The 19,412-nt window shown below is 48.4% G+C and overlaps 1 protein-coding gene across 1 annotated transcript in view; it reads left to right on the top strand.

Annotated features, from left to right (window-relative positions):
- The first annotated feature begins 19 nt into the window (after positions 1–19).
- Positions 20–19,412, top strand: part of LOC149352489 (protein SLC31A2-like) — a 27,956-nt gene continuing 8,563 nt past the window's right edge. Inside the window, exons 1-3 of the mRNA XM_089581681.1 lie at positions 20–282; positions 4,048–4,138; positions 4,607–4,758. Coding sequence (XP_089437807.1) covers positions 4,048–4,138; positions 4,607–4,758 — 243 coding nt within the window. The 5' untranslated portion in view covers positions 20–282. The remainder of the gene's footprint in view (positions 283–4,047; positions 4,139–4,606; positions 4,759–19,412) is intronic.

Genomic DNA, 19,412 nt, shown 5'->3' with positions numbered 1-19,412 from the left:
GCTGGCGCAGTTCTCCTAAACGCGGAAAGGCGGCGCTACCTGCGCTAGCATCGCCCGTGGCATGGCAACGGCGCCGCGAAGGACGCCCGATCCGGATGGCCTACGCGCGGCTGCCTGCGCCGTGATGCTGAGGCGGCTTCGAGAAAGTGAAAACTGGATTGCAACCGGCTTTCTCTTCACTTTTGCTTTTCTTCTGGCGTATACCAAGTTTAGCTCCGTCGCACACAGCGCGGCGGCAGTTGGGCTCACTGGACGGCAAGCGCCAACCACCGTCAGCTGAAGGTAAGCCCCACTTTGTTTTCTGGCCGTTGTCTTTGGCTTTCGCGAGCTCGTTGCCGCTGATTGTACAGGAATTTGTTTAGACTTGTCAGTAGTCATGCGCATGTGATCGACGACTGGCTTCTGTATTGCCGAGGTGGCCGCAGCTTTAGTAGTGTCCGTACATGAGTTGTGCGCTACCACTTTGAGGCCGGCGGGCGTGAACCCCTTGGTCTCCAAGGTTGCAGTGCAGTTGTTTGGGCAGTGCGTTGCGCCGCGGCCGTTGACAAGCGCGCTGCTTGAAAAACACGCTGCCAGGATGTTCTTTTTTTCGCCCTGCCTCCTCGCTGGAGTGTTGGCTCCGTTTGTTTGTTAGCTCCCCGGCGTCACCTGTATTTCATGGCGTATTGTGTTGTTGGATTTCCCCTTAAAGCGACGTACACGGGCGTTGTGTTTTCTGTCTTTGAGCCCGTTTTATGTGTGAACTGACAGTGTGGCGGGCAACGCGAATCGAGGAGTTGCCTGCAGGTAGGAGGAGTTCGTGGTGTGCGTTGTGTGCTCTGTGCACGCTATTTTCTTGTGTAGCGACAAACAGATTGACGACTGTATTGCACTCCTTACGGGCGTTGCATGACTGTTTCTAGCAGCAGATGATGGACCCGTGCCTCACAGACGGCTTTGTTTGACTCCGAGCGAGAAGCATTTTTATCCGGTCTCAACTTTACACAGTTGTCGGTCCCTGACTGCGAAAGCATATGCGGCATTTATTTAGCGCATAATAGATGAGATACACGTGTATTACCCACCTATTTTTCCGATCAAGTGGTCGACCTTGATGTCCCAAGGTACAGCGCTGCTGCATTTGCGAAAGCACCGGCACAGTTCGATGTTGACGTAGCTTTACACACACTCTTGGACGCAGTTGAGTTGACCTTTGGCTCATTGGTCATGGTCAAAGCTGTCTACATTGGAGCTTGTAGTATCGACGAATACTAAGACAAAAAGGTAGCGGGCACAGTCTCTTGAAACGGGGAAATAGCGCACTGGCGGTCAGACGTCGTAAACTTTCCTGGACCCGGAAGCCGGCAGTGCGGGTAGCGGGAGAAAGTGGACCCATCGCGGAAGTGTTTTCGTGGTCCGGGTTCGTCGACCGGCGTCCCTGGTCCTTGACCGGATTTCATGCAGGTCGGAGACGCTGAAAGGCCTCCAACCAGCTCTGCTGGCTCGGGGGGAATGCGTTCAGCCTAGCACCTGATTATGTTAATTTAAGCATTTATAACAGGCTGAGGTTTTCTTAAAAACAGTGGTTCATGATAATGTAAAGTGCGTTGTTTGCGCATCAGTAGGTGAATGATAGCATTGCCACTTCAGTAGCTTGGAAGTACGATCGATCGATGTGCTGGGCATGAGAGAGAACAAATTGGGTGCGGTTTCTATATCCTTATTCTTGTATTCATTGTGTCATCCTGTACAATTTAGTCTCCTTACTCAATGAAGCTTATTTCAGTAAATTGCAGCCTTAGCTGAATTATACATTATTGTAATACATAGTGGCATCAAATGACCATTGAACACTTAGATTCACCTGCTCTAGAATTACCATCGTTGCTACTTGTACCCTACTGCTTACATCAAGGTGTTTATTGCGTAGTTTTCAAACTTGTGGCACCTATTTTTTGTGGTTAAGTATCAGTAACCAGAACTAATGTAGTTAGCAGAAGTCTTTGTGTACGAAATGGGCACAAGTTTGGTAGCAGGTGTGCGACATGTTGGAAAAAGAAGCAGCACAGGCAAAAGCATGAGTAGTGTGCAGATTTTACTGTGATAGTAGTACCAATGGCACTCGGTGAAAATGTTGGCATTGTATGTGTGAAGCCTCTAAAAGTGAAGCCTCCCCTCTAAAAGCACCACTCACCAGCGACCTCTTCACTGCACCCCCCCCCCTCCCATCTAGGAGGCTACCCACCCACGATCCACCTCCCCATACCACCTTTGCCCCTCCAGAAGGTCCACCGACCACTAACCCCCTACCTGCACAAGGCCTCTATAAGGCCTCCTGTTAGAAACCCACACAGCAGTGAAACGAAAAAGCAACGGCAAAATCACATTTGAAGACACAGTGGGAAAGCCAGCTGGAGGGCAGTGGGAAAGCCAGCTGCCCTCCAGAAGCATTGGCTACCTGCTGAGCCCACCCTCTAGCTGGAGAAGGCTGTGCACCCACAACCCACCTCCTCACCTCATCACCACTCTCGAAAAGCTCCACGAATGCTTTTAGTACAGTCAGTACACCATTCCATACGTTTCTGCACAATATGGCATGCGTACATGGCAGTATTATGTACCTGCTGTTTGGATAGCCTACCGCCTAGTGTATTCCACGCAAAAAAAAAATACAGGCTGAAAAAATCTGTGGTTTATCATTATGGCGCTACCTGCTCTATAAGTGTCATCATCTTTCATTATTGTATAAACTTCATGCTGTCATTTCTTTTGAATGTGTAATGCCTTATCTTTGTACATATTTTTTCTTGGGATGTTCTATGCTTGTAAGTCACTTTGCTAGGTGTGTTACAATTTCTAGGCTTTGTTCCTTTTGATATATTTCTGTCATAAAATTGTTCACTGTCTGCCAGGCTTTGCCACCCATACCCTCTGAGGCCTGATTCTTTCTGTGTATCTAGATAGAGAGCACCTTTATTCATCTGTATAGTTCTTCTGTACAGTCTGATTTTATGGTTTCAACAAAACAATGGTTATTTCATGTTAGCTGATTTTCAGAACTAGAAATTCTTCCAGACTAGTTTGTAAGTTGCCTGTGCTACTGTTTATTCAGGAGGCTGATTTTTGTTGAAGATGTCAAATGCTAACAAAAAAAAATATTTGCTTGATATTGATCATTTTAGCACAATAAACAAAAATGTACCCTTTTAACTTATTTTGTATTACTGGCTGCTGCCTTATTTGCAGAATTATCTTAGTAATGTGGAGAACTCTTGTTTGGGGTCATGACTGCATGTTCCATTGTGTACAAGACTTGTGCATAGCACTTGTGATGGAACCAGAAAAGTGTGCTCTTTATCATCTATACCTTACTTGCTGTCTCCTTAGCATACAGGCATCTAAGGTGCTAGGTCTGGTAAGTAAAAGGAATATATATGCTGGAGTTGTGAGGAAGAAAGAACATGCTGCTCGGGCAGCAAAGTGAAACTGGAGAAATTCCTATTGAATTGTTCTGCTTGCATGCACAGAGCTACTTCACTGACCAAGGCAAGAAGATGAATTTTTCAATATCCTAAGCACGTTTTTGTTCTGAGGACCTTATCAGCATTGCTATACTGGGAATCTACCAGCTTGCGACTTTCACAAGAAGCTGGCGCTTTTATTTTTGTCCAAATTTTGTGAGCAGTAGCTGAATATGGGACTTTCTCTTGGGTAAGCAGTGTTTACATTCACTAGATATGCCAAAAGTAAAATCCCCCATGTTCATGTTTTGCAGATAAGAATTTTATCAAAATGGGCTGAGGGCAGATGCTGTGTTGGGTTTAACAAAAAGAAATGAAAGATCTGTGGAATAATGGAATCTTGTTAAGGAGTGCAGCTGTTGCTGCTCCTTTTTGCCCCTGGCATTGGTGACAAGTGTGGGAGTTAATTTATGATTTGTTTACAAAAGCAAAAGCTATTGGTTTCATGTTCGTCCAAGTTACATATTTTGCATTTTTATGAGACGAGTCATCTGCTACCATTTTTGCCTTGTTAATGGTGTGCTCGTGCTTATTTCGTTCTGCACAGATGGAGGTGATGGGCCATCAGTCATACTTTGAATTTAGCACTCATGTGGAAAACCTGCTGTTTCGAGGCCTGTCTGCATCCTCTCTTGGAGGTGATCCCTGTTTGTTTTCTAAAAAGCCTGCCTTGCAAGTGGCAGATGTATTTATCACTTCAGATTTTAGCATGGCTGTGTGTTTGTTCTGTTCCATGTTCAACATTCTGGTGACATGCCCCCAGAAGGGCAGAGGTAGGCATGTTATTCAGATCTGTGGTAATAAGACTTTTGAGTGGTTCTGCATTCTCACCTCACTGTTCCTGCTGTGCAGTGTACTGATTCTCATGACTCATGGTGGTAGCCTTGTTTTTTAAAGCTGTGCTTCTGACAGTCTCTTGTCTGTGACAGCTTTTTCTGGTAATGAAATTAAGCCGTGCAGTGTGTGCTGCTGGGCAGAACATGAGTGGGTCTTTGTGGCATAGTGATGCCACTTGGATGAAATTATCTCCTGGGCAACTAACTCTTGGGACAGACATGTACTCAGGCTAGTGCAGTCAGAGCATAAGAAGCTTGTTTCCCATGCAGGTATGCTTGGTATGTGCCTGGGAGTAGCTGCCTTCTCAGTGCTCTATGAGTCCATCACAGCCTCACACCATTATGTGACAGAAGTGCACAAGCAAAGTCTTTGGGCACCCAGCCAGCGGAGTCGCCTTGAGGCCAGTCCGGATGCCTCCCAGGTCTGATTGATCCTCTGCTCCTCGTAGCCGTGTTGTGCTTTTCTTTGCAGGACAAGGCAGAGTCACCTTATTAATCATTAGCGGATAGTAGAGTTTGAATAGTTTCTAGTGCTGTGTGAGCCCCCCAACTGCTGTGAGTGTAGAGTTAATACATCTTTCTTGCTATAACATAAACATGGTGTAAGCGTGGCTCATTCCAGGGTTGGAATTTGACGTTGTGGACTTATGGTGTTGTTTGCCACAGCAAGGTGCAGAAGAATAGTTTAATGTACAAAGAAACTAGGTGTGGGGTCTCTGCATCACCTCCTTTACTTGTTCAGTAAATTACTTCCTTCTTTTGTGCATCTGTGCCACATGTGATTGGAAAGTGATGCAGACATTTGAAATGATGCTTCCTGTGGGCTGTTTGAGGGTAGGGGAAGGTAGATGGTGAAGGGAAGTGTGAAGTGATAAAAAATGAGAAAATGTAAAATGTTTGTGCATGCTGGCAGCACTTTCTTCTAAGGTTTTGCTTACTGACACTTGTCAACCTGGCCTCCATCTGCCATGGAGATAAAAAAGAGTATTACATCTATCTGTAAGATTGTAGGATCTTCTGCAGGTAAAGTGTGTCCTGGAGGTGTAGGCCAGAAGAAAATTAATCTAGCAAAGAATTGTAGCTCCTCCTAAATGTGTAAATCTTTGTGTAAAGCTAAATTTGTAAAGCTGTGAAAAGCTTAAAGGGGGCTATTGATGGCTTATGTAAAAGGAACTAATGATACAGGCAGTAGTTGTGCATTTTGCTATAATTTGTTAGCCAGGCAAGCCTTGCAATTTTTTAGAAACGAAGCCAATGATTTGCAATATTTTTTTTTGGCTCATTGAAGGGTTGTTCTGAGATGTCTGAATAATGTGTTTTGAAAGCAGTGATTGGAGGGTAACGTTGTAAGGTGTCAAATAACGTCCGTATATCGGTGACAGTTACCCGTGAATTTGAGCTGTGGTTCCCGTTTTTTTTTTTGTTTTGGTAGCCTCGCTCTCTCCGTGCTGGTATAACCACCAGCATTTCATTCGTTCGGAGAAGGGAACTGAGCAGGTCACAGGTAAATATCGCAGTGCGAAACCGTTGAGCGTCAAACACCTATCTAGGTGAGCGCTTGGTGCGCGCGGCGCTAACTTCCGGATTCAGTCAGCGTCGCGGGCGGAAACGAACGCTCGCCGGCGCTCACTCTCCTGTTCGACTTCTTCCTGGTCTTCAAGGGTGGTCACGCTGCCCGGCTCTTCCTTTTCGTTATCGCGGAGCCGCGCTCAGAGAGTCGCCGGGCAAAACGAACGTGCATCCACTTGCAAATGTGCGGCGACTGTGCGATGGGCGTGTCGGTGTGACGAGTGTCGCCGAATTTCGCCGGCATGTCGTGCTGCATTGCGCATTGAGTAAGTGTTTAGCTCATCTCGAGGCGCGCCTCGTGCCCTGGATGGGTACACTACTACGCGAAGCATTGCGCGGAAGACGCTGCTTACCACCTTTGACCCGTTTACTTTTTGCTTTTCCCCCCGCGTGGTGGTGCACCGAAGCGGAACGTAACACCACGTGCCGCGCAGGCTGCCGCGTCGAGCGGGACGCGGTGCGCGCACGTGCGCGCGCGCGGTACGGGCATGCTGCGTGAGTTTGGCTGTGCCTGGCATTGCAGTCTGTCATGTCCGCTGTCCCTTCTCTTCCTCCTTCGCCGCCGATGTGTGATTGGAAGGCCCCCCCCCCCCCCCCCCCCCCTGCCCTCTCCTTTGCATGAACGGCTTCCTGCTCCAGGAAGCGAAACAAAATGGCGCCAAAAGTGAGCTCGGCTCGTTCGGAGTCTCCCGATCGCGGCACGTTATCGCGAAGCTCATCTTGCGCGGCGCCAACACCGCTTGAGGGCCTAACGGTCGTTCCCTTCTCACGGCGCGCTTCAGGAGTGCCCGCAGTTTCGCCATCGCGCAGCCGTTGGTATTATTTTTTCCCTTCCCTTTTCCTGGAGAAGCAGCAAGAAAGGGAGTGGGGGAAAAAAAAAGTAATGAAACGGATCGCCGTTTCTCACTGCCGCTTCCGCTTTCGCCGCCTAATCGTGGCGTTCAGCCCGTATGCGTGTCATACCTCCATCTGCTGCATTCACGAAGCTGGCATTTTCCGACTCTTGCCGCCGTTGTGGTTCCTTCGTTTGCACAGTCAGCCGCAGCTTGACGATTCGGCGGTGCACTGGAGGCTGGTGTCCTCTGGGATCACGTAGACTCAGTCTGTCCCATTCGGCCGCTACGGATGGAACGCGCGCTGAAACATGGGAATCGAAAATGCTGCGATTAAAATTCGCATTCTCTAGAATACCTTGTTGTAGGCCAAATAAGGAAGGCAGTTCTGGGAAGAGCGGGGGAAAATTGAAGAGATTAAAGGAGTATAGACACCACTTCTTTGTTTGCGTGTTTGCTCCTTTGAAATGATGCGTTAGACATCAGTATACCTGGATCACCCGTGGTTGTTCGTCCGCTAAAAAAATTGTAATTGAATTTCTTCTTGACAGTGTTTCCGTTTCGGTTTCATTAACCGAACGATGGCTGTGACATAAAATGTGGCTTTGCGTCACGTGAGGCATGACACAAACTGCAATATGATCGCTGACACGTAGTTTTAATTCACTACAACTCTTAATCCAGCAGCCTTCAAGAGCCGGAATGGCAACCAACTACGTATCAGCGATTATATTCCAGTTTTTTTTTTTCATGTCTCATGTGACCTAAAGCCACCTTTGACGTCAGAGCCATCGTTTGGCTGATGAAACCGTGCCTCGTAGATTATCCGTCTCTGGCTGCTTGCGGGCTGCCAGAGCGCGGCGCCAGGCGCTTGATTTTCTCTGGCTGCTCCGCGCACTTCCGGTGGCTGCCCAGAACGCGTTAGTTTTTCTCTGGCTGGGCGGTTTCGGGCTGCCAGCGGACAGCCAGACTCGCCAGGACGATTTTGTGCTGGCAGCGCTCGGGCAACTAGCAGACGACGGAGAGGTGCTATGGTAGCGGGAAGCTCGCGCGGCCATTTTTATATGGACTAGAAGGACCGCGGTTCTTCATGCGATGTTTTGCGCGATGCAAGCGCTTGTTTCGACTAGGCCACGGTGCATATCGTCTGTGTCGCCTGCAATGACACCTTTTGCGGTAGTTATCGCTGTTTATATGTTTTGCGTGCGTATGTACGATCATATCTCGATCGCCTCACCACCGCGTAAGCACAAATGCTCGCCGCCGCGGTGGTTCAGTGGTTATGGTGCTCCGCTACTGACCCGAAAGACGCGGGTTCGATCCCGGCCGCGGTGGTCGAATTTCGATGGAGGCGAAATTCTAGATGCCCATGTGTACTGTGTGATGTCAGTGCACGTTAAAGAACCCCAGGTGGTCGAAATTTCCGGAGTCTTTCACTACAGCGTCTCTCATAGCTTGAGTCACTTTGGGACGTTAAACCCCATGAACCAAACCAAACAATGCTCGCTTCATATCACGATCGCATACTTCTGATTCACAAAATATTTCGGCTGTTAAAGGGACAGTGAGGAGAGCTCTATTAATATTTTTTTTATAGCAAAATCTGATAGTTCGGCATTTCATGGCTTTGTTGCCGCTTGGCCGGTAGCGAAATATACATTATTTCTAAGAAATTTGTATTCGAAGTTGAAAAAGTTTTTCCCGCCGCTCTGATTCAAACTTGGGATTCTCTTATGACGACACAGGACTAAGTGACGTGAACATGACGTAACGCAGACTCCGTGATTTCTGGCGGCCAGCAGAGCGGCCTAGGAGCAGCCGAAAAGAAAGCTACCGCCGGCCGCACGTTGAAGGCATCTATCGGCTATTGCGGCCGTCGCTACCGTCGCTTCGTTTACGTCTGCACCGGCGTTTTGCCAGCGTTACGATGGATCCCGTCCTCGAAGTCGTGAACGAAGTTCTCGTAAATAGACACCTTTAGCATACCGTGTACCTTGTTACTGTTACCGGAATACGGGGAGCCCGCCTACCGCCGGTGAGCAGGCGCTGATTGGTCCCGATGCTGCAGGCGCGCGCGTAGCTGCCCGGTACGTGGCGCCATCTGACTACGTCAAGGAGATTTACGCATGCATTGGCTGCGCCTCAGTGATTTGTGGTTTCTCGTGTCCCAGTTTTGGTTCTAGCAACACTGTTTTGTCCTATGACATCATTACGCTTGTACTTGCGAGTTTGGCCTGTGGCGGCGATACCTGTATTTTGGTTCTTGCTCTTTTCTACGTTACAAGAGATTTGTTGTCAGTATGAGTGGCATTTTTGTAATCAGGAGCTGGTATTTTGTCGATACAAGCCAACTTCAATTTCTCCTCAGTGTTTCTTTAATTTCGTGCGCCCGGCTGATATTGCGGTGGCCTTCGTGGCCTTTCACGAGAGCAGCCGCAGATTCCAGCTCTGAGTATGCGCCCAGACGCGCGCATATATGCATGTGCTGAACATGTTTTGCGAGGTGGTAGTTTAGCGCGATACGAGAGCGTATGGTTTTCATTGCGTTCGGCGCAGTGCTAAGGCGGATATGCTTTGAGAAACGCTTGGCTTAAACATTTCACTTATTAAAAGCCCTCGCGAGTACATTGCTCGAGGCACCTCTGCGGGCATATATGTGGCCACACAGTTTTCACTTACGGCAGCCGATCGAGGCGAGTGCCGATTCTGTCGTCGCCAACTGTTGTACAGCTTGATGCTCGGGCCTTCTGCCACATAAGCTCAAAATATCCGAGAAGTACCGTAGGCATGCATCTCCTCGCGTTTGTCTCATTAAAGATATAAAAAAATCTTCCAGCTCTGATCATAGAAGCGCACGCGGTACGTGAGGCGCCGACACGCAGGGCTTGATTGTAGCACCTTTCATTCCAGTGCCATTTCTCTTCGGTAAAGCTGTAGCATTACAGATACGATACGCAGCTAAATTTGTAGAGTACACCCGCTTAATTTGTTCTAGATGAACGTTCAATAAGCTGATATATGCGCTTTTGTCGAGATTATGCGCGCATTCCTTGCCCGCAGCAAAAGCTGGCGGCCGACAGACTACAGTTGAACGGAACGTATCCTGATTCTTTTCTGATTACAGCTTACAGGAAGCAGTTCACCAGCGTAGAAATCGCAACGACCACAGCAGAGTCAATCACCATGCAGGGTCGATCGTTTGTGGTCATACCAGTCATACTTACTGCATAGTAAACAAACACGCGATAATCCGAGAGTAGGGCGTGTCGTTTGATAAGCAACGGACGGGCAGTTTTTCCGTCCTATGTGGTGTCGACTGAAACACGTTAGATTGCGATTGCTCATCGCATGCTTTTGAGGATTTCTCGAAGCTTACACAGCACACTGTGCACTGAAGGCACACTCTGGCGTTGTCGTCGCCGATGTATACGGGTGCGAGCACGATCAGCTGTTTGTTTTGCTGTCTGCAGCAGCCCTCAATAACTTCAGGTCGTTGTTATCGATCTCAAGCAGCCTATTTATGCCGTACGCGTGCGTAGCAATGAGACGCAGCAGAACGGAAGCTACGGAGAGCTCGTGTCCTCCGTGATCCGCGGTAACCTTGAAGCCGTGATCGCCGGTTCCTTGATGCGCTTTCCTGTCAGAGGCGAACTTTCTGGCAGACAGCGGGCTGCCCGAGCGCGGTAAATCAAAGAGGCCCAGTGAGGGAAGAAATTCATTACAAATTATTTAGCGGATGTAGGCGAATACCAGGTGGTAATCCACGCATTCCGATGTTTTAGCGTAATTACAGAGAAGAAAACACTCAACTAAAATTGGGTGTCTGTAGTCCTTTAATTGTCAACTCCATCAAAAACTCTTATCAGTAAAAATTGATCCTCTGGTTCTTCCTGGTTGCCTTAACGTTTGTCCGACAGCAAAATAGGAATTTATCGCTCAGAAAATCGCTCAGACTCGAGTCATACTCGTGACGTCTACAGCGTGAATGGCTGCCACCGTTTTGAAGTCAGTGGCGGTGTAAACTAGCCTCTGGGATCAGCGGTTAAATAAGCGTCGAAGCGCGCAGTTTACTTGCGAAATCGGCCGGTGATGGCGACACCTGTATTGAGTTCTTTTGCCCTTTTTTGCTTATAAAAGCTTCGTTTTCTGTGAGAGTGCTCTTTTCGTTATTATAACGCGGTACGCAATCGATGCAGGCTTCAGTGTCCCTCAATTAATGGGTACCTTAGCACAATCTCCGGAAAACAAAATGGGAAAAGAAAAAAAATGAAAACAGTGGAGTCCGTTTTTATCGCCATTCTAAAGACTGCTTTCGTTGTTCGCTGTGAACGTTTTTACGCAGCGAACCAAGGCGTAACGTACACATGTATCGCCTTTTGAAGTGTGCAGCTCTTTTCGATGAAGAAGGAACGCGACGTTATTGAAAATGCGCTAGGATTTCGCTAATGGGGTGGAGGCGGCAAATGTTTAGTTTTCTTCCTTGGGAACGGTGCGTAATACACAACACTAAACGACGCTTGGAATTCTCCTGCACCAGGTAGATAATTTGTAATTGAATTTCTCTTTCCATGGAGCTTCGGTTTTTAGCAGCCGAGCAGTGGCTGTCGTTCCACAAGTAGAGTGGAAATCGCATGAAGCGTACAAAAGCTGCAATGTGACAGCTGTTTCAGTCGCGGTTATCTTCTGGAGTAGACAAGCGTTAGATTTTGAGCGAACTAAAGCTATAAAGGAGTAACTGCAGTGCAGGTTTTGTATGTGATCTTTACTCTCACAGCCTGAGTGGTATTAGGACGTTAAACCACATAACGCCTTGAACCAGTCTACTTTTGAGGTCACAAGTACCGTTAGGCTGCTGGGACCAAAATGCATGGGCGGATAAATTATTTACCAGGCGTAAGCGATTTCCTCGCCATGATTCATGTTTGCTATAATGTCTTGCGCATCGTTCTGAAGAAACAGCGCGCAGCAGAGATTTGTTATCTTCACCGCTTTGACTGTGCATTGAAAAAAAAAAAAGCTTGCGTTTTTTTCGTCTGCAGTTCGCAAAAGTGACCGCGATGGCTGGTATATCGTCTTTGTGCAGCAGGGACACTGCGTTTTTGCGGTTGTTCGTTTCTGTGAACTGACGGGCGAATTGGTATGGCGTCAGTGTGTCGAAACAGCGCGTAGAAAAAATGTGGAGAAAGGCGCTGTTCTGCATCGTGCGCTACATCGTGCGCTGTTCAGAATTCTTACGGTTGTTTTCACCTCGCATACAAGCATTTAGTGCAAGTTTTGTGGTAGAACATCGGCATCGCATGTGGTGGACCCTACGTTCGAACTCTGTGGGAACCCATGTGTCACGCGGTTGTCCCCAGTTGCCGAGCTTTGTATTTTTCATTGTGATAGAAGGCGCAGTCGTTTAGCTCGACCTGGTCAGGTTGCCTTGTGGCTTTAGAGGCTGTCAGTGCTTGGCTTGAGTATGTCTGGCCTGCTATTCTGCACCATGCGGATGGTTCTGGACGGTGTGGACAGAAGTGAGGTCCTAATGTATGCAAAACACATTACGAATGCGTCGGATCACCGCCGCAAGCCGGGATTCGAGCTGCGTAAACAGTAACGCACTAAAAGGACGGAAGGAACGCCCGAACTGCCTGGTGAAATGTCTATTGAAAGCCGGCACGATGGGAATGACGTGCGGTCTGCGATTGCGTCCTGCGCATTGTTGACGCGAACGCCGTTGGTGTCCCCAGGGACTGCGTTATTCTGCGTCATACGGCCATGGTCTAAATTACCGTCTCTGTCCCGAACAAAAGTAAGGCATTTTTTTTTTTTTTTTGCCAAGAACCAACTTTTAACTTGACCCACAAAAGTATCGTAGCACGCCCGAGCAAAAGTAGTATACCTCTTCCGCTTAAACCGGATTCGTTTCTGCGAGGAACTACGCCGGCGCGTTTCGTGTCGTGTTTTCTGCTCTAGCGCTCGCAGTTTGACACGGAGTACACAGGCTTATTTCGGGCACATGATGGAGTGGTTACATTAGCACATGCGATCAGCCCAGCGGAGTACACGTACACCGATTTATGCAAATGGCCCGTCTAACGACGATCGCACGTTCCCACGGCGACGCTCAGCGGCGGTAGGGCGCGAGGTTGCAGGTCGTCCCGACCTTGTTCCGTGCCCAGGTCCCACGCTGCACAAGCTGCGCTGAAGTGGACGCCACAGGCAAAGCTTTGGGCTCAGCTTGCCAGCTGGTCGATCCTTCGTACGGGAGCAAATTACGAACGAGAATGGGAACTGATAAGAATAATAAAAATAATAAAATAAACGGCACGAGTGCTGGCTCACAACTGACTGTTTCTTGGAAGAACAGAATACGACCATTTTGAGGTGCCTATACATCGCATAGTACACAACACGAATACAAATGGTTCGAATCGTGGTACGTGTAGGCAATATACAGGATGTTTCAAATTATTCAATACAGATTTTTCTTTAAAAAGCAGTGAAAGATGCTTCATTGTGGTGTCTGTAGTTTGATTTTACGCGAAGGCGGGCATTAATTATCTGAAGACTGATAATTAACTAAAATTAACTAACATTTTTATTTTTAGTTTTATGGCGCAAGGTTATATGGCGAAAACGAAGACCGTCAAAATCGAAGGCGAGCCCAGCTTCGAGATATCGAACGTGAGAAAAACGCTTTTGAGGGCTTTTAAGTTGGCTTTTCCACGTTGCACATTGATAAAATAGGCGTTCTTTGAATCAAATGCAGACACAGTTTACGTCTTTTAGGGCGTGGATGATGTTGACGTGATTCCGGTTGCAATACCACGTGCAGCGACGCCATTTTCTGAAACTGTAACGTAGGAAAGCCAGCTTAACATGCTGCCAAACGCGTATTTTCTGCGCCCCATATCTAGAAGCACGATTGCTTTTTAGTTTTTGTGGAAAGCAAATGGCGCAGTAATTGTCTCACATCACGGTGGACACCGGAACCGCGCCGCAAGGGAAGGCAGGAAGGTGGGAGTGAAAGAAGAGAGAAAGAGCTGCCGTAGTGGAGGGCTTCGGAATAATTTCGGCCACCTGGGGATCTTTAACGTGCACTGACATCGCACAGCACACGTGCGCCTACTGCGTTTCGCCTCCATCGAAACGCAGTCGCCGCGGCCGGGTTCGAACCCGGGAACTCCGACTCAGTAGCCTGATTCAGAAATTTTATTAACTGGGTTAGACTTCTGTGTCGAAAGCTTTCAATTTCTCAATATAATTTTATTCCCTAAAACAAAAAAAAATTAAACTGTTGATCACTTTATTTTAGTTTGCTCGTCTTTTGGTTCCACTCTGTTACGTAAATAATGTCCGTCATGCCGTAGAATCAACCTGCACAGACCGCGTAGACGTATCATTCTCGGCTTTTCAAAGAAAAATCTGTATTGAATAATTTTAAACGCCCTGTATAGCGTTCAGCAAGGAATTAAGGCTAGCTCCGTCTCTGATATAGTTGTATACTGAGGCGTGGCTTTTGCGCTTTTCTCTATTGAAATATGAAACGTTTCCACTTACTCTCGCACACTTTTGTTGCTGTGCGAATTGACAAATGTCGGTTTCTTTGAAACAATTAAGGCGAGCAATTGCAGACATTGACCTGCGCAAACAAACAGGTGCGCATTATTATATCCTTTGGGGGTTATTTCTGTGTTCCCGCGGCCGCGTGTTCATACAACGTCCGGTTTCGGCGATAGACATCCAGCCGCATATATTTCATTGAAATGCGGTAAACGACGTTAGTACGTCGTGGGCTGTTTCTTGTGTATATTGCCTACTGCCGCCTTCCACATTTGTGCATCGCATAGACCCCCCCCCCCCCCCTCCTTTATTTACGTTTTTTTTTTATTCTAACTATGGCGCGAAAAAAATGTGGCTGGACGTTTACCCCTGTCATATATGATAACATAACTTGGCAGTCGGGAGTGTTTTGTACAGCTCTGGGTAGGTGTGTGGGATGTCAGCCGCGAGGAGAGTGTTGGAGAAGCCGGTTGTGGCTACCTGTCATGTGAGGAGGTAGGGGTGTAGAAGGGTAGGCGTGCGTAACTCACGCACGCGTGATGGTGCATCAGGCACTTTAAATGACTGTAGGCACGTAATTTTAGTCTCGCGTTTTCTTCTTTCAGTTGCTGCGTTAGACGTTAGAATACGTGCATCACCGGGTGGTATTCGCCTGCGTCTGTTAAATCATAATCGAATTTCTTCTCTCATGCTGTTTCGGTTTCAACATACGAACGATAGCTGTGACGTGTAGTTGGCTTTCAAGCCACGTGAGACGCGGAAATACCTGCTGTATAGACGCTGGTACTCAGTTTTAATTCACTAAAACACTTGGACCAGCCTGCTTCAAGAGCTACAGTGACAGCGAACGACGTATCAGCGGTTATACTGCCGTTTTTCACGCCTCATGTGACCTAAAGACCAACTACACGTCACAGCCATCGTTCGGTTGATGAAACTGAAACAGCATGAGGGAAGAAATTCAATTTTAAATTATTTAGCGGTCGCAGGCGAATATCACGTGATGATACATGAATTTTAATGTCTAACGCATCACTCAAAAGAAGAAAACACGCATGTAAAAATTTGTTGTTCATGTGCATAATGGGTTCATATACTCCAAACGACTTATAATTTTCGCGAATCACATAGACCTCGCGAAAATTTGGTGCCGCGAATAATGTTGGCATAAGGAGCGCTGAGGGACCTATTACCTTTGCTTCGCGAAATTTGGAAATGTTTTATAGTACTTCTCTCTGAAAAAAAGAGTATTTCTCCTTGCAGATAGATTGTCTACACGCGTCACGTTTCGACAAATATTTACTTGTAGCTTTAGGTACTGTTTTCTTTAAAAAAAAATAATAAAAGAACAGGTGGTAGTGAGCGCTGCTCCCGTAGCTTTTCTTTGTAAGCACTCGTTCGCCCCCTGCGATTTCCAAATTCCAAGAATAGTTGCCCAGATCTCGCAGTTGGTCGGCTGGCTGGCGGTTTGCTGGGTCGCTAGACGCTCTTGTGGCCGTGGGCGTTACGCTCGGATGAACTGGGCCGGGAGGAGGACCTGCCTCCTGCATGTTCCTGTGGGCGGGGCCCAGGACGGCCGTTTCCACAAGCTGTAAAAGCGTCGCGCTTGTGGGGTAGCCCTGACCCCGTCTGCGGCGGGCTGCTCGGAGCGCGCGGCCGCCATATGCCAAAGCGCTTTCGTACCGAGTCGCCGCAGGCCCCTGCAGGCCGCATTGCGGTGGTTTCCGTGGTCGCGCTCGTCGAGCTGAATGCCGAATCCGGCCGGCAAGTGGGGGGCGGCGTTTGTTTACCTTTATGATGATTTGGTTTTACTCCGTGTTTTGTGGCAACGGCTCCTTCTGGAATGCGTTTTTTTTTTTTTCACATTTGTAAGGTCTGTAACCTTTTGAAAGATATATATATTTTTTTGGTAGCGAACTTGGGCTAGTTTTGAGTCCTTTCCGGCTGTAAAGGGACACTGGGTGTGAAGTAAAACCTTGCTGTGTAATGGGCGAATATCAGTCACCGGCAGTGATATATCGAGTCGTTCATTCATAAGGGTGGAATGAAATGCACTGAATGGCGTGAAAGTTTTCTTCGAAAGTTTTTTTTTTGTCTGTTAGTGTCTGCCCTAGCGTATGCCCGAATGTGTCCAGACAACAGCAGCAAAAATGTTATAAAAGATTGTTCGGTTCAACGACGTCCTTGCCCGCCGCGATGTCTCAGTGGTTGTGGCGCTCGGCCGCTGACCCGAAAGACGCGGGTTCGATCCCGGCCGCGGCGGCTGAATTTCTTGAAGGCGAAATTCCAGAGGCCCGTGTGCTGTGCGATGTCAGTGCACGTTAAAGAACCCCAGGTGGTCGAAATTTCCGGAGCCCTTCACTACGGCGTCTCTCATAGCCTCAGTCGCTTTGGGACGTTAAACCCCCAATAAACTAAACTTGTTAAGCAAATTAACCCTCGTTTCTGTTTTTTTCTTCCCGCTTGCTTCCAGCATAGTGTGTGAGCTTAGTGACCCTTGCGAAGTGGGGATAAACGCGTTGTTCGGTGTGACGCCGGCATAGAAAAACGAATCATTGTCGTAGCAGCCGTGGTGGCTCAGTGGTTAACCGAAACCACTTTTCCGGCGTCTTTTTTCCGGCTGCTGACCGGAAAGACGCAGGTTCGATCCCGGCCGATCACCTTACTCTTCACGAGTCAGGTGATCGGGCTGCAACGTTCCACGGCACGAGTCGTTCTGGTCTCCACAATGCACGCCGCGAAGAGCGCGGTGGTGGGCTGCGTTCTCCAGTGCCAACGGTCGCTACAACGTAGACTCGGTGATCAAAACGTCAGATTGACGTCAAGCCAGCGCTAGTATCGTCCTGGCATTTGCAAGCGTGCCTTCATGAATTCAAGGAGGTGCGGTAAACACATGCGGATGTCGGAGCGCCTTAGACGTGGATCTAGTCAGAAAATGTACTGTATTGTACAGATACGTTCGTATCTAACTGAAACGACGAAACAGCGCTGACAAACGAGATGAGAGAAAAGAAGAGACAGACGCAAGTTCTGTACGTTCGTACCTGTACCGTGCGTACAGGTACGAAAAATGAGAGCGGACCAAACTCATGCGTACTTCTGCATCAGGCATGCAACAGAGGCATGCGCAATTTTTTTTTCCGAACCTTATTCTCGGGGGAAAAATGAGCGGGCGGGTGTGATCAGTGCAGTTCTTCGTCAGAAAATTTCATGGCCAGGGAAGGATGCGGCAAATGCGCATCTGATTGCGAAGTGCGTGAGACGTGACATACGTAATAGCGTGCGCCCGTTCCCTCTAAGCCCTCGCTCAGTGTTTCTTGACGTAAATTTACCTTCATTGCGCAAGTTCAGTGTGGAAGAAGTTACGGCAAGGAGGAAGCTCGGTGCAGGTGAGGAGGGACGACTGTTTACAAGTTCTCGAGCACGTATGATCGAACCGATATCGCCTGATTGCGAAGCTTGTGCGTTCACCGTAACTTAACCGAGGTGCCTCGAAGCCAGCGCCGCTGTACAGGATGGCGGCCAAGGATGTTGGGGCGACAGCCTTCGGTCCTATCATGAATCAGAGGTTCTCCGCTACATTGGGTCACAGCGGTGGCGGAGCTCGCCTGTGCCGGCACGTCGCGAGGATTTTGTGCAATCTTGCGCCGGCGGTTGTGGTGGTCGCGGTTGACTCGCTCCTTACCGCGACTATTCAAATCGTTCAGTTTGAACGATGGCGAAGAATGGCGCTCACTGCGCGATGCGGGCCGCTTTTGGACAAGTAAGACTACCCAGTATGTTGCAAAATAACTGTGCGCGTCGGTTTCGGACTCGGTGTTTTTGTCAGCCTTATCAAGTATTGTTTTTAAACTTCCGCTTAAATTTGTCAGTGCGGAGTGATCACGACGAGCGTGGCGTTGGGGTGGCGTCCTCGTCTCCCACCGACCCTGATCAGCAACGGTGGTGGTCTCGCGATTCCGCAGTTTGGACAGTTAGTGGATTGTGTAAGTGGAAGCGACAGCTTTGCATGAAAATATGACGCCCATTCGTCTGACTTCAGTTGGGACAGAGAGGTTGCTCCGCCCAGCCCGGACTGTCGACAGGTGCCCGTCTGTAACTTTTTTTGAGATTCGCTGCTTTCCGAGATTCTCTGAAGGTACCTGGCATGCTCTGAACGGTTCCGTGCCCCCAGCAGTGCAGCGGATCAAGCTTTCTCGAGTCGATCTTGGTACTGCGCTGTCGCTGTAGAGTAGCCCTAAGCGTTTCGCGCGAGCAATTTTTTTTTTGTTTTACTAATTGGAAAGTTTATCATGAAGAGTTCTGTAACTTTGAGTATACTCGTCTCTGACATTGAGCTGACAACGACAGTGAAATAAGGGGCTCGTTATGACACACAAATGAAGGTAGCGAACAGTCATATAAACCAAAGAAAGCATAAGGGAATGTTTCCATTTTTTAACTTGTGGTGTTGATAAATGAAAAATTACTGGTGTAGTTACTTCATGGCTGAAAGATAATTGATTTGAAAGTAAAAAAGAAAAAAAATATGGGGCGATCCATGTAACTGATGCGGCGGAATGCGTTCGCGTGCACTTTGTGGCTTCAGCGTTCGTCCATGCGATCGGACGCAGCTGCTTTCATGTGCCGAAGATCGCCGCGTATCTCTCGTACCGCCTCTTTCTCCGCTTTCCGGTTCTCAGACGCGCGCCCTTGCTTCCCCTTTCCGCTTTTCGTCTCCGCCCCTTCTGTCCTCCTTGCGCTTTTCTCCTTTCCGTGCGTCACTTCGAGACAAAAATTTCTGGTCATATGAGCCCTCAAATGCTTCACGCATTAAAACAGCCACGGGCCGCCGGTGGGATCCGAACCAACGACCTCCGAATTTCGCGTGCTCTGCCAACTGAGTTACGGCGACGGCTGTCCAGTCTTCTACTTTCGGGGGTATTTAGCCGCCGCGGTGGCTCAGCGGTTATGGTGCTCGGCTGCTGTCCCGAAAGACGCGGGTTCGATCCCGGCCGCGGCGGCTAGAATTTCTTTGGAGGAGAAATTCTAGAGGCCCGTGTACTGTGCGATGTCAGTGCACGTTAAAGAACCCCAGGTGGTCGAAATTTCCGGAGCCCTCCACTGCGGCGTCTCTCATAGCCTTA

This window comes from Amblyomma mixtum, chromosome 3 (assembly GCF_055824585.1).
Source record: "Amblyomma mixtum isolate Tamu chromosome 3, ASM5582458v1, whole genome shotgun sequence".
Taxonomy (NCBI): Eukaryota; Metazoa; Arthropoda; class Arachnida; order Ixodida; family Ixodidae; genus Amblyomma; species Amblyomma mixtum.
This window is presented reverse-complemented; position numbering and strand designations above follow the sequence as displayed.